At 69.4% G+C, this 11040-nt stretch overlaps 2 protein-coding genes and 1 long non-coding RNA gene across 5 annotated transcripts; 1 reads left to right on the top strand and 2 right to left on the bottom strand.

Moving 5' to 3' along the window:
• Positions 1 to 23: 23 nt before the first annotated feature.
• PDE1B (phosphodiesterase 1B) lies at positions 24 to 3266 on the top strand. Its single transcript, XM_071418879.1, has 7 exons — positions 24 to 157; positions 243 to 363; positions 438 to 519; positions 632 to 758; positions 844 to 975; positions 1473 to 1580; positions 1772 to 3266. The coding sequence occupies exons 1-6, from the start codon at positions 81 to 83 to the stop codon at positions 1561 to 1563; spliced, it is 630 nt and encodes a 209-aa protein (XP_071274980.1). The 5' UTR covers positions 24 to 80; the 3' UTR covers positions 1564 to 1580; positions 1772 to 3266.
• LOC139585871 (uncharacterized) lies at positions 2202 to 10937 on the bottom strand. Its single transcript, XR_011677389.1, has 2 exons — positions 10646 to 10937; positions 2202 to 2242 (listed from the first exon to the last, which is right to left on the bottom strand). It is a non-coding gene; the product is annotated as an uncharacterized lncRNA (long non-coding RNA).
• On the bottom strand, positions 3784 to 10603 carry PPP1R1A (protein phosphatase 1 regulatory inhibitor subunit 1A). Of its 3 annotated transcripts, none has more exons than XM_071418877.1 (7): positions 9877 to 10598; positions 6701 to 6761; positions 5985 to 6022; positions 5798 to 5861; positions 5162 to 5279; positions 4896 to 5084; positions 3784 to 4281 (listed from the first exon to the last, which is right to left on the bottom strand). In XM_071418877.1, exons 1-6 carry the CDS (start codon positions 10288 to 10290, stop codon positions 4928 to 4930), a joined length of 852 nt encoding a protein of 283 aa, XP_071274978.1. In that variant the 5' UTR covers positions 10291 to 10598; the 3' UTR covers positions 3784 to 4281; positions 4896 to 4927. The 3 variants fall into 3 exon arrangements, with proteins under 3 accessions (XP_071274978.1, XP_071274977.1, XP_071274979.1); XM_071418876.1 differs by having other exon boundaries at positions 5162 to 5317; positions 9877 to 10592; XM_071418878.1 differs by lacking the exon at positions 5162 to 5279 and having other exon boundaries at positions 9877 to 10603.
• Positions 10938 to 11040: the final 103 nt, after the last annotated feature.

Raw genomic sequence — 11040 nt, 5'->3', positions numbered from 1 at the left:
TGTCCCCACCCTGTCCCCGTGCTGTCCCCTGACCGTGTGCCCTCTGTCCCCGCAGCGAGCTGCGGGCGCTGGTCATCGAGATGGTCCTGGCCACCGACATGTCCTGCCACTTCCAGCAGGTCAAGTCCATGAAGACGGCGCTGCAGCAGCTGGAGAGGTGGGTGGGGGCGGTGGCCAGCCCCCAGACGTGTCCCCAGGGGTGGCGGGGTGGCTTTGGGGACAATCTGGGCTGTTGTCCCCAGGCTGGACAAGTCCAAGGTGCTGTCGCTGCTGCTGCACGCGGCCGACATCAGCCACCCCACCAAGCAGTGGGCGGTGCACAGCCGCTGGACCAAGGCCCTCATGGAGGAGTTCTTCCGGCAGGTAGGGCCGGGGCCGGGTGGGGGGACGCGGGGGACACCCCGTGGGGACACCACAGATGTCCCTTGCCTTGCCAGGGGGACAAGGAGGCCGAGCTGGGGCTGCCCTTCTCGCCCCTCTGCGACCGCACCTCCACGCTGGTGGCCCAGTCGCAGATCGGTGAGTCCGGGCGAGGTCCCGTCCCCGTGCTGTCCCCTCGCTGTCCCCACGCCATCCCCCACGCTGTCCCCGGGTGTGTCCCCAGCAGCGCCGTGTCCCCTCCTGTCCCCAGGGTTCATCGACTTCATCGTGGAGCCGACGTTCTCGGTGCTCACCGACGTGGCTGAGAAGTTGGTGACGCCGCTGGCCGAGGACGGCTCCAAGGCCAAGGGCAACCCCACGGCCACCCAGCAGCCCAGGTGGGTGTCCCTGTCCCCGAGGTTTGTGCCCTGTGGTGGCAGCAGTGGCCCTGGCCCGCTACCATCTGTCCCCATTGTCCCCCAGCTCGCAGTGGCGGCAGCCGTCCCTGGATGAGCACCTGGAGGACATCAAAGCCGACCTGGCCGGGTTCCGCTCCACCTGGACCAAGCACATCCAGGAGAACAAGCAGAAGTGGAAGGAGAGGGCGGCCAGCGGTAGGGGATGGCCACCGTAGCCATTATGGGCCACCATGGCCAGTGTGGCCACCACGTCCACCATGACCACCAATGGCCACCATGACCACCAATGGCCACCGTGACCACCACAGCCATTATGCACCACCACGGCCACCATGGCCATTATGGGCCACCATGGCCAACACATCCACCACGGCCACCATGGCCACCAACGGCCACCACAGCTACCGTGGCCACCACGGCCAACGTGGTCACCACAGCCAGTATGGCCACCAAGGCCCCTATGGCCACCACGGTCACTACAGCCACTATGACCACCAGTGGGCCAGCATGGCCACTGGGGAGGGGTTGGGGACCACCACAAACTGCTCAGGGCCAGTTCTGTCCCAGTGTCCCCAGACTGGGAGGTGACACAGGCACGGCGTGGGTGGCACAACCTGGGCCATCCAGGGGGGTGGCCCTGGTGGGGACAGAAGTTCCGGGGTGTCCCCGGTGACCCTGCCTGTGTCCCCCCAGCATCACCAACCAGGCGTCCATCGATGAGCTGTCCCCGTGCGAGGAGCCCGCGGCCACCGGGACCCACAGCGAGAACGGGGACGTGGAATAGCGGGGGGGAGGAGCCAGGTGGGGACACCGGAAAGGGGCGGGACACCGGGAAAGAGGGCGGGGACACTGGGAGAAGGGGAGGGGACACCGGGAGACAGGGCGGGGAAACTGGGAAAGGGGCAGGGACAGCGGGAGAAGCGAGGTGGGGACACCGGGAGTTGGGGACACTGGGAGTTGGGGACATGGCGGTGACTGTCCCCTCCCGGCAGGTCCCTGTCCAGCAGAGTGACACCGTCTCGTCTTCGATGCCATCGAGTTCAGAACCATCTGTGCCAGGAGCCCCTGGGGGCCGGGCTTGGGTCGGTGTCACCGCCTGTGCCAGGGCCCGGTGTCACCACTGTGCCAGGATTGGTGTCACCGCTGTGCCAGGACCGGTGTCACTGCTGTGCCAGGCCCGGTGTCACCGCTGTGCCAGGCCCGGTGTCACCACTGTGCCAGGAGCCCCCCCGGGCTGTCCCCTCTGTCCCGGTGTCACCGGTCCCTCACTGCCACCCCCGGCCCCCGCCGGGCTCCGTCCTTTGGGATTTTTAAAAACGCTTTTCCTGCTCGGGAGGGGCTGGGGCGGGGTCGGTGGCACTGGGGACAGCTGGGGGGGGGACACGCTGTCACCATCAGGGCCACCACTCTCCCCTTGGAGTGGTGGTGACACTGTGAGGGTGGCACTGTGCCCTGTCCCCATCCTGCCCAGGACGGGGACAGGGACAGGGACAAGAGAGGGGACAGGGATGGGGACAAGGCCAGGGATGGGGACAGGGAGGTCCATCTGGCGCGGCGTGGGTGGCAGTGGGGACAGGGAGTGGCGGGGACAGGGATGGGTCCCCACTCTGATGTCCCCTGGCTCCAGCGTGTCCCTGGAACGTCCCCGGTTCCTGCGACATCCCGGGAGTGCGCGGGAATGCTGGGAATCTGTGGGAATGTTCCAGAATGTTCCGGAACGCTCCCACATCCTGGTCCAGCCGCCCCCTCCAGCTCCAGTGAGCCCCGGGAACCCTGGAATGTTTGGGGAATCCATGGATCCAACCTCAGATCCGGGAATATTCCAGAATCCTGGATTTAGGCTTGGGATCTTCCAGCATCCTGGATTTGGCCTTGGGAATGTGCCGGGGATCCTGAATCCAGGCTCGGGAATATTCCAGGATCCCAAACTGAGCATCAGGAATGTTCCAGAATCCTGGATCCGGCCCCGGGAATGTTCCAGGATCCCAAATCCGGCCTTGGGATCTTCCAGGATCCATCCCCAGGAATGTTCCAGAATTGTGGATCCAGCCTCGGGAATGTCCCAGGATCCCGAATCCGGGCTCGGGAATGTTCCAGGATCCCAGATTCGGGAATGTTCCAGAATCCTGGATCCGGCCCCGGGAATGCTCCAGGATCCAGATTCGGGAACGTTCCAGAATCCGGGATTGGGAACGTTCCAGGATCCCGGGGTGCACCCTCGGGAATGTTCGGGACCATCCCGGGAATGCTCAGGAATGTTCGGGAACGCCCGGCCCCCCCCCGCCCCCCCTGCCCCCCCGTGTTTGTATTTTTGTACCCCGTGTCCCCCCCGTGTCCCCCCCGTGTCCCCTCCGTGTCCCCCCCTCGGTCACCGCTGGCAGAGCTCCCCCCCACCCCCCCCGCATGTGGTGTCCCCCCCTCCGTGCCGCTGCTAACGAGCAATTAATTATTAATTAACGAGTTAATTAATAAACGCCGCCGCCACCACGGCCATGCTCTGGCCATTGGGGGGGGGGGCGGAATTTGGGGAGGGGGCAGAACCCGGGGGGGGGGGGGGGCGGCCCCAAGGGGGGTCCTGGAGCCCCCCCAGTATCCAAAAAGGGGGTCCTGACCCCCCCAGTACACAAAAGGGGGGTCCCGACCCCCCCCAAGCGCCCAAACTGGGTCTGGGGTCCCCCCTAACACATATGGGGGGGTGGGGCCTGAAGCCCCCTTTTCCCCCAAAAGGGGATCCTGAGCCCCCAGGCACCCAAGAGGGGGGTCCCGACCCCCACCCCAGAACCCAAAGGGGTTTTTGACCCCCCCCAGCCCCAAAAATTGGTTTGGACCCCCCCCCCCCACCCAAAAGGGGGTCCCACCCCCTCCTCCCCCCCCCCGGCGCGGCCCAAGCAGGAGGCGGGGGGGGAAAGGATCCCTTTAATTCCGGCTGGGGGGGGGGGGTGTCCCCGTGCCCCCCCCCCCGTGTCCCTGTCCCCCTCCCCCCGTGTCCGTGTGCACGCGAGTGTCCCTGTTCCCCCCTCCCCGGGGTCCCCTCCCCGTGTCCAGGTGTCCCCCCCAGGTGCGCACAGGTGGGGGGGGCCCAGGGGACACCCCGAGGGTGGCAGTGATTGGGGGGGGGGGTCTGGTCAGTGTCCCCAGTGTCACCGGGGGGGGGTTGGGTGGCATTTGTCACCCGCCCTGGGGACCCGGGGGGTGGCAGTGGGGGTGGGGGCACACAGGGTGTCACTCAGTGTCCCCGGTGTCACCCAAGGGTGGCAGTGGGGCTGGGGGGGGGGTGTGTGGCACGTGTCACCTGCCCTGAGGTCCCCAGGGGGAGGGGACAGTCCTGGCGTTGTCACCAGACCCCCCCCCCCCGCCCTGGCCAAGTGGGGACCTGCCCGTGGGAATAAAATAAATTAAAATAAAATAAAATAAATAAAAAAATCCCAAAGAATTCTGGGCAGCCCCAAAATCTTAGAAAACGGAATAAAAAAATCTGCGCTGGCGTCCGCGGCGGCCACACCTGGGGACAAGGGACAGGGACAGCGCTGGGGACCGGGGCAGGGGACAGCCCTGACACTGTCCCTATGCCAGCAGGGCCACCCTGACCCTGGCACTGTCCCCGTGACATCCCAGTGACACCCCAGGGACACCCCAGTGACATCCCAGTGACACCCCAGTGTCCCAGTGCCCCTCCAGTGTCCCAGCCTTGTGTCCCACTGCCCCAGTCCGGTGTCCCAGTGCCACCCTTGTGTCCCAGTTCAATGTCCCAGTGCCACCCTAGTGCCACAGTGCCGTGTTCCAGTGCCCCTACACTGCCCCAGCCCAGTGTCCCCAATGTCCCCAATCCCTCCAATGCCCCCCCAGTACCCCCAGTGTCCCCAGTGTCCCCAATGTCCCCAATCCCTCCAATGCCCCCCCAGTACCCCCAGTGTCCCCAGTGTCCCCAATGCCCCCAGCACCCCCAGTACCCCCAGTGTCCCCAATCCCTCCAATGCCCCCAGTGTCCCCAGCACCCCCAGTACTTAAAGTACCCCCAATGCCCCCAGTGTCCCCAATGTCCCCAGTGTCCTCAATACCCCCACTGTCCCCGGTGTCCCCAGTGTCCCCAGTGTCCCCAGTGTCCCCAGGCCGTACCTAGTGGCCGCTGCCCGCGCTGTCCCCAGGCTCTATATGGGTCCCATCCTCAGCCCGGCTGCGCCGCACGGCCCCGGGGGTCCCGGCCCGGGGGGTCCCGGCCTGGGGGGGTCCCGGCTTGGGGGGTCCCGGCCCGGGGTGTCCCGGCCTGGGGTGTCCCCGCCTGGGGTGTCCCATCCCCGGGGGTCCCTGTGGGTGTCACAGCACAGGGGGTGACCTCGGAGCCCCCCCGGTGCCCCCGGTGCCCCCCAGAGCCCCCCACTCACGGTGGCCGCCCGGGGCCGGGCCGGAGCCGCCGGGGCTGTGCCGGTGCTCGGGGTCGGGGTCGCCGCGGTGGCAGCGGGCGGTGGCCGCCACCTCCTCGTCGTCGTCGCCGCCCTGCGCCTGCTTGCACAGGTGATGCTCCACCATCATCTGCAGCTCTGCCGGGCAGGGAGCGGCGCTGGGGGGGCGCGGGGGGGCCCTGGTGACCGTCCCCACCCTCCCGGCGACACCGCCCGGGTGGCCTCGTGGTGGTGGCGGGGAGCGAGGCCAGTGCGGGGAGGGGACACCGGGGAGGGGACACCCGGCCACCCATTCCCCGCGGTGCCGGGGGCGCTGCCACCCCCCTGTGCCCCCCTGTGTCCCCCTGTATCCCCCTCATGTCCCATCATGTCCCCCCATGTCCCCCTGTATCCCCTCGTGCCCCCCCTGTGTCCCCCCGTATCCCCCTAATGTCCCATCATGTCCCCCCATGTCCCCCTGTATCCCCTCGTGTCCCTCCCGTGTTCCCCCATGTCCCCCCCGTGCCACTCTCATGTCCTCCCGGTGTCCCCGTGACCCCCCCCCCCCCCCCCGTGTCCCCCCATGTCCCCTCATGTCCTCCCTGTGTCCCCCCAGTGTCCCCAGTGTCCCCCCTGTACCTTTCATGGTGGGGGTGCTGCGGGACACCTTCTTCCTCTGCCGGGGGGACATGGCCAGGCCGGACTGGGATGAGGGGGGGGACATGAGCGCGGCTCAGGGGGGCTCTCCCGGCTTTGGGGGGGTCCCCCGGGGGTCCCCGCAGCCCCCCCGAGGGTCCCTGCAGCCCCCCCGGGCAGTGTCACCTACCTTCAGCAGGGGATTGGGCAGCCGGTCCTCATCAATCTCTGGGGGGGGACAGGAGGTCAATGAGGGATGGGGGGGCCCATCCTGCACCCCCCGAGGTCAATGAGGGATGGGGGGGGCCCATCCTGCACCCCCCGAGGTCAATGAGGGATGGGGGGGCCCATCCTGCACCCCCCGAGGTCAATGAGGGCTGGGGGGGCCCATCCTGCACCCCCCGAGGTCAGCGAGGGCTGGGGGAGCCCATCCTGCACCCCCCGAGGTCAATGAGGGGTGGGGGAGCCCATCCTGCACCCCCCGAGGTCAATGAGGGCTGGGGGGGCCCATCCTGCACCCCCCCAGGTCCATCCAGCCCCACTGGGGGGGTCTCTGTCCCCTGGGGGTCTCATGGGGACAGCACCACCACCCCCAGCCCCCCCCCCCATTGTCACAGGGATTGGGGTCCCACCCCCCCCATGTGTGGGGGTCCTGACAGCGGGGAGGGGGGTCCTGGAATGTGGGGGGGGTCCCTGAGCATCATGTGGGAGTCACTGAGCATTTTCGGGGGGTCCCTGAGGACATGGAGGAGTCCCTGAGTCATTTAGGGGCTCCTTGAGTGTCATTAGGGGGTCCCTGAGCACGCTGGGGCTTGTCCTAAGCAAATTTGGGGTCTCTGAGCACCTCGGGGGGGTCCCTGGGCGGGCTGGGGCCGGGGGGGACGTGGGGACACCGCTGGCACCCACCTGGGGACGATTGGTCACTGCTCAGGACCAGGTTGGCCGGGGTGGGGCGGCGCCTCCGGATCTGGGGGGACAAAAGAGAAAAGTGGGAGCCCAGACAGGGAATTGGGACCCCTGGACAGGGAATTGGGACACCCAGACAGGAACTGGGACCCTGGACAGGGAATTGGGACCCCCGGACAGGGAATTGGGACCCTCAGACACAGAACTGGGACCCCTGAACGGGGAACTGGGATCTCTGAACAGGGAATTGGGACCCTCAGACAGGAGCTGGGACCCCAGACAGGAATTGGGACCCCTGAACAGGGAACTGGGACCCCTGAACAGGGAACTGGGACCCCAGACAGGAACTGGGACCCCCGGACAGGGAATTGGGACCTCAGACACAGAACTGGGACCCCTGGCCGTGCCCCACTGGCCCTGTGCCCGCCGTGTCACTGTCCCCAGGGCGGTGGCGGCCCCGCGGGGCCAGCGGCCGGACGGACACACGGACACACGGACACACGTGGCTTTTCCATCGCGGAGCTAATTATACCCGTCGGCGGGAAGCGCGTGGGGACAGACGTGGGGACAGACGTGGGGACAGCGGCGGCCCTGCCCTTCCTCGGCGGCCCTGCCCTTGCCCAAGGTCACCCGGAGCCGCTCCGGCCACGAGGCCGCTGCCCTTTGGGGGGGTTGGTGGCCGTGGAGCGGCCGCGGGGGGGACAGCGGCGGCCGTGGGGACAGCGGGGGACAGCGGTGACAATGGGGACAGTGCTGGCAGTGGGGACAGCGCTGACCCCGAGCCCCCTTTCCCCGCTGACCCAGTAACTGAGCGCCTCCCACGAACGGATTTCCCAGCGAGGATTCCCTAATGAGGCGGGCTGCCTAATGAGATGCTGATGAGATGCTAATGAGGCGGGCGAGCGGCCGGGAGCCCCCCCCGCCCCTCCGCACCTCCCCCGGCCCCTGCCCACCCCCCCGGCCCCCGGCGCATCCTCCCGTGCCGGCCCCGTTGCCATGGAAACGCGGCTGGATGTGAACCGAGATTAGCGGGGACCGGGAACGGCCGGGAATCGCCCCGGCCCCGCCGCGGACCCCCCGAGCCCCCCCCACTTTGGGGTCGGGGACCCCCCGGCCCCCCCGCGGTGGGGATGGGCGGGTTTGGGGTCCCCCCCAGCCCCCGCAGCTCCGGGAGGGACCCCGGGAAGCCGCGACCCCCCCCGGGACGCCGCAGCCCCTCCGGAGCCTCCGCGGGTGCGGGGCGAGGCCGAGCCCCCCCCCCCGCCCTTTGCGACCCCCGGGGCGGGGATGGGGAGGGGACAGCGGCGCCACCTGCTCAAGGTGACCCGGGTGGAGCCGGGACCCCCGGCTGAGCCCCCTCCCCTGCATTCCGGGGTCCGGGGCGGGGGGGGGATCCCGGGATGCTCCGGGGAGGGGATGCGCTGGTCCTACCCCCCCCCGCTCCCTCCCTCCGTCCTCCCCTCCCTCCTCCCTCCTCCATCCCCCATCCCTCCTCCATCCCTCCATCCCCGCTCCCTCCCGCCGCTATTTTTAGATCAATCTCCAGCATCGATTAAGGAGCGCGGCGGATCCGGGGGCAGCCGGGACGGGGCCGACACCGGCACCGGGAGCGGGCACCGGGAGCGGGCACCGGGTGACGGGCACCGGGCGGCAGCGGGAGGGGCTCGGCCCGGCCCGGCCCGGCTCGGATCGGCACGGCCGAGCAAAACCCCCCCGGGATGGTGCCCGAGGACTCGGGGGGACTTGGGGACACGGGCAGAGGGGCAGGACAAAGGCCTGGGCTGGGCCTGGCAGCCAGGGGGCAAACGGGGGGGAAACAGGGGGGAAATAGGGGGAAATAGGGGAAATAGGGGAGCAAAGAGGGGGGAAACAGGGGGGAAATAGGGGGGAAATAGGGGGGAAACAAGGGGGATATAGGGGAGAACTAGGGGAGCAAACAGGGGGGGAACAGGGGGCAAAAAGGGGGGCAAATAGGGGGGGCAAATGGGGGAAACAGGAGGGGAAACAGCGGGGGCTTGGCGGGGATGGGGGTCAGGGGCTCCGGGCCTGCAGGGGGACACGGGGGGGGACACGGGGGGGACACGGGGGGGACAAGGTCCCCTTGGGAAGGTGGGGCTGGGCGGATTTGGGGATGACCCCACAGGACACGGGGATGCTGTGGTGACACCCGGAGAGGGGGGACACGGCCGAGCCCCCCATCACTGCGAGGGGCACCCCAGAAAGAGGAGCAGGGAGGGGACATGGGCAGTGTCACCTGCTGCCACCGCACTGGGCCGGGGTCACCCTCACCCACCCCAGGGCCCTGAGAGGCACCGGGTGAGAGCCCCGCGAGGGGAAACTGAGGCAGGGCAGGGCAGGGGGTGCCCGGGGCTGGGCAGTGCCCGAGGGGATGGGGACGGGGCTGGGGGTGCCCCTTGCTGGGTACTGGGGGGCTCGGGCCCCCTCCCCGCTCTCCCCCTCCCTCCTGGGGACCTCCAAACTCTTCCCCTCCCTCCCGGGGACCCCCAAACTCTCCCCCTCCCTCCTGGGGACCCCGCGCTGCTGCCCTCGAGCCGGGTGGTGGCCCCGGATGGGCCCATTCGGTGACATCGCCCCCGCTCCGCTGGTACCGGGGGGGTCCTGGCCCCCCATCCCCACGACCCCCGGCTGGGAGGACACGGCAGGGACCCCCCCCTCTTCTCCTCACCCCAATTAAGCCCCCGCGGGCGATGTGGGGCCGAGGGGTCCCCCCGGACCCCCCCTGTCCCCTGCAGCCCCCGGGGAGGTGGCAGGAGGGGCTCGGGGTGCCCGGGGGTCCCCGGCCGTGTCCCCGCGGGGTCACCCCGTGCCCGGCCCGTTCCGGGACCGGCCCTGACGGGAGCAGGGGCCGGGGGGTCCCGGGGGTCCCGGTGGCGTCGCGCAGAGCGGGCACATGGCCCTGGCACCGTCCCCCCCCCGCCCCACGGCCCCGCGGGGCTCCGGGCACGGCGGCGGCCGCTCCGCGCGGTGGCCCCGGCACCGGGGGCTGCTCCCTCCTGGCGCCGCTGTCCCCGCGTCACCCCCGGCCCGGCGGTGCCGCCCCCGGCCGGGCCGTGCCCCCGCCGTGCCCGCAGCCCCCCGAGCCCCCCCGCTCGCTGCTCCGCGCGGCCCCGCGGCCCCCCCGGTGTCCCCGCGGTGTCCCCGCGGTGTCCCCGCACCTGTTCGGCCGCCTCCGGGTCCAGGTGCGGCTCCAGCAGCGGGACCGTGAACTGGATCTTGCGGGGGCTGTTGGGCTCCATCGCGGGCGCGGCGGCTCCGGCGGCTCCGGCGGCTCCGAGCGGCCACGCCCCGGCCACGCCCCGGCCACGCCCCGCCGAGGCCACGCCTCGCCCCGGGCCCCGCGCGCGGGACGCGGGGACGGACAACGGGACACGGGGACAGGGCTTGGGACACCGGGACGGACACGGGGACAGACACAGGGACAGACACAGGGACACAGGGACGGACACAGGGACAGACACAGGGACATGAGGAGAGACAGAGGGACACGAGGAGGGATGCACGGACAGAGTCAGGAGAGTGGGACAGACACAGGGACACAGGGACAGACACAGGGACAGACACAGAGGCATAAGGACGGACACAGGGACATAGGGACGCACACACGGATGGACCCTGGGACATGGGGACAGACAAACGGACACGAGGATGGACTCCAGGCTGCAGGGACAGACGAGTGGACAGAGCCAAGATGAGGGGACAGACACAGGGACAAAGGACTGGAAACAGGAAGAGAGCTGGGACACGAGGACGGACACAGGGACACAGGAGCGGACACACAGGGTGACCCTGGGACACAGAGAAAGACAAACAGACACAAGGACAGACTTGGGGACACTGGGACAGACACGGGGGCATGAGGACGGACAGACAGGCCCTGGGACAGACACACAGACCGTGAGAGGGACATGGGACAGGGACAGGGACAAGGACAAGGATGGGGACAGGGACAGGGACAGGGACAGGGACAGGGACGGGATCCCCCCCCAGCACCAGGACAAGGGTACAAGGCCAGCGCTTGGGGACTGTTCCAGCAGAGCCTGGACACCCCAAAACCCCCAAAAAGGCCAATTTAGGATTGGGAGGGGGGGCACAGGGTGGGCTGGGGGTGTCCCCAATCCTCTGTCCTGGGGGTGCTGTGCCCCCACTGCCCCATGTCCCCCCCCCTCAAGTGACACCCCCAGGGCTTTGGGGGGTTCGGGGCGTGGGACCGGGAGCGTTGTGGGGTCAGGGGGGGTTGTGGGGCTGGGGGAGTTCCCGGCTGGGGGATTCCGGGCCGGGGGCTTTGTGGGGCCGGGGGGTTCCGGGCCGGGGGTGTTGAG

This window comes from Agelaius tricolor, unplaced genomic scaffold (assembly GCF_023055355.1).
Source record: "Agelaius tricolor isolate 1412-34295 unplaced genomic scaffold, bAgeTri1.0.p SCAF_96, whole genome shotgun sequence".
Classification (NCBI taxonomy): Eukaryota; Metazoa; Chordata; class Aves; order Passeriformes; family Icteridae; genus Agelaius; species Agelaius tricolor.
The sequence above is the reverse complement of the archived record's forward strand: the minus strand, read 5'-3'. Positions and strand labels throughout refer to the sequence as shown.

Coding starts and splice junctions, on each gene's coding strand:
- PDE1B (XM_071418879.1), top strand. CDS start 81: ATGGTCCTGGCCACCGACATGTCCTGCCACTTCCAGCAGGTCAAGTCC. Junction 158..242: donor GCGCTGCAGCAGCTGGAGAG/GTGGGTGGGGGC, acceptor TGTTGTCCCCAG/GCTGGACAAGTCCAAGGTGC. Junction 364..437: donor TGGAGGAGTTCTTCCGGCAG/GTAGGGCCGGGG, acceptor TTGCCTTGCCAG/GGGGACAAGGAGGCCGAGCT.
- PPP1R1A (XM_071418876.1), bottom strand. CDS start 10,290: ATGCCTCTGTGTCTGTCCCTGTGTCTGTCCCTGTGTCCCTGTGTCTGT. Junction 6,762..9,876: donor ACCCGGAGGCGGCCGAACAG/GTGCGGGGACAC, acceptor TTGTCCCCCCAG/ATCCGGAGGCGCCGCCCCAC. Junction 5,085..5,161: donor CCCGGCCCCGGGCGGCCACC/GTGAGTGGGGGG, acceptor TGACACCCACAG/GGACCCCCGGGGATGGGACA.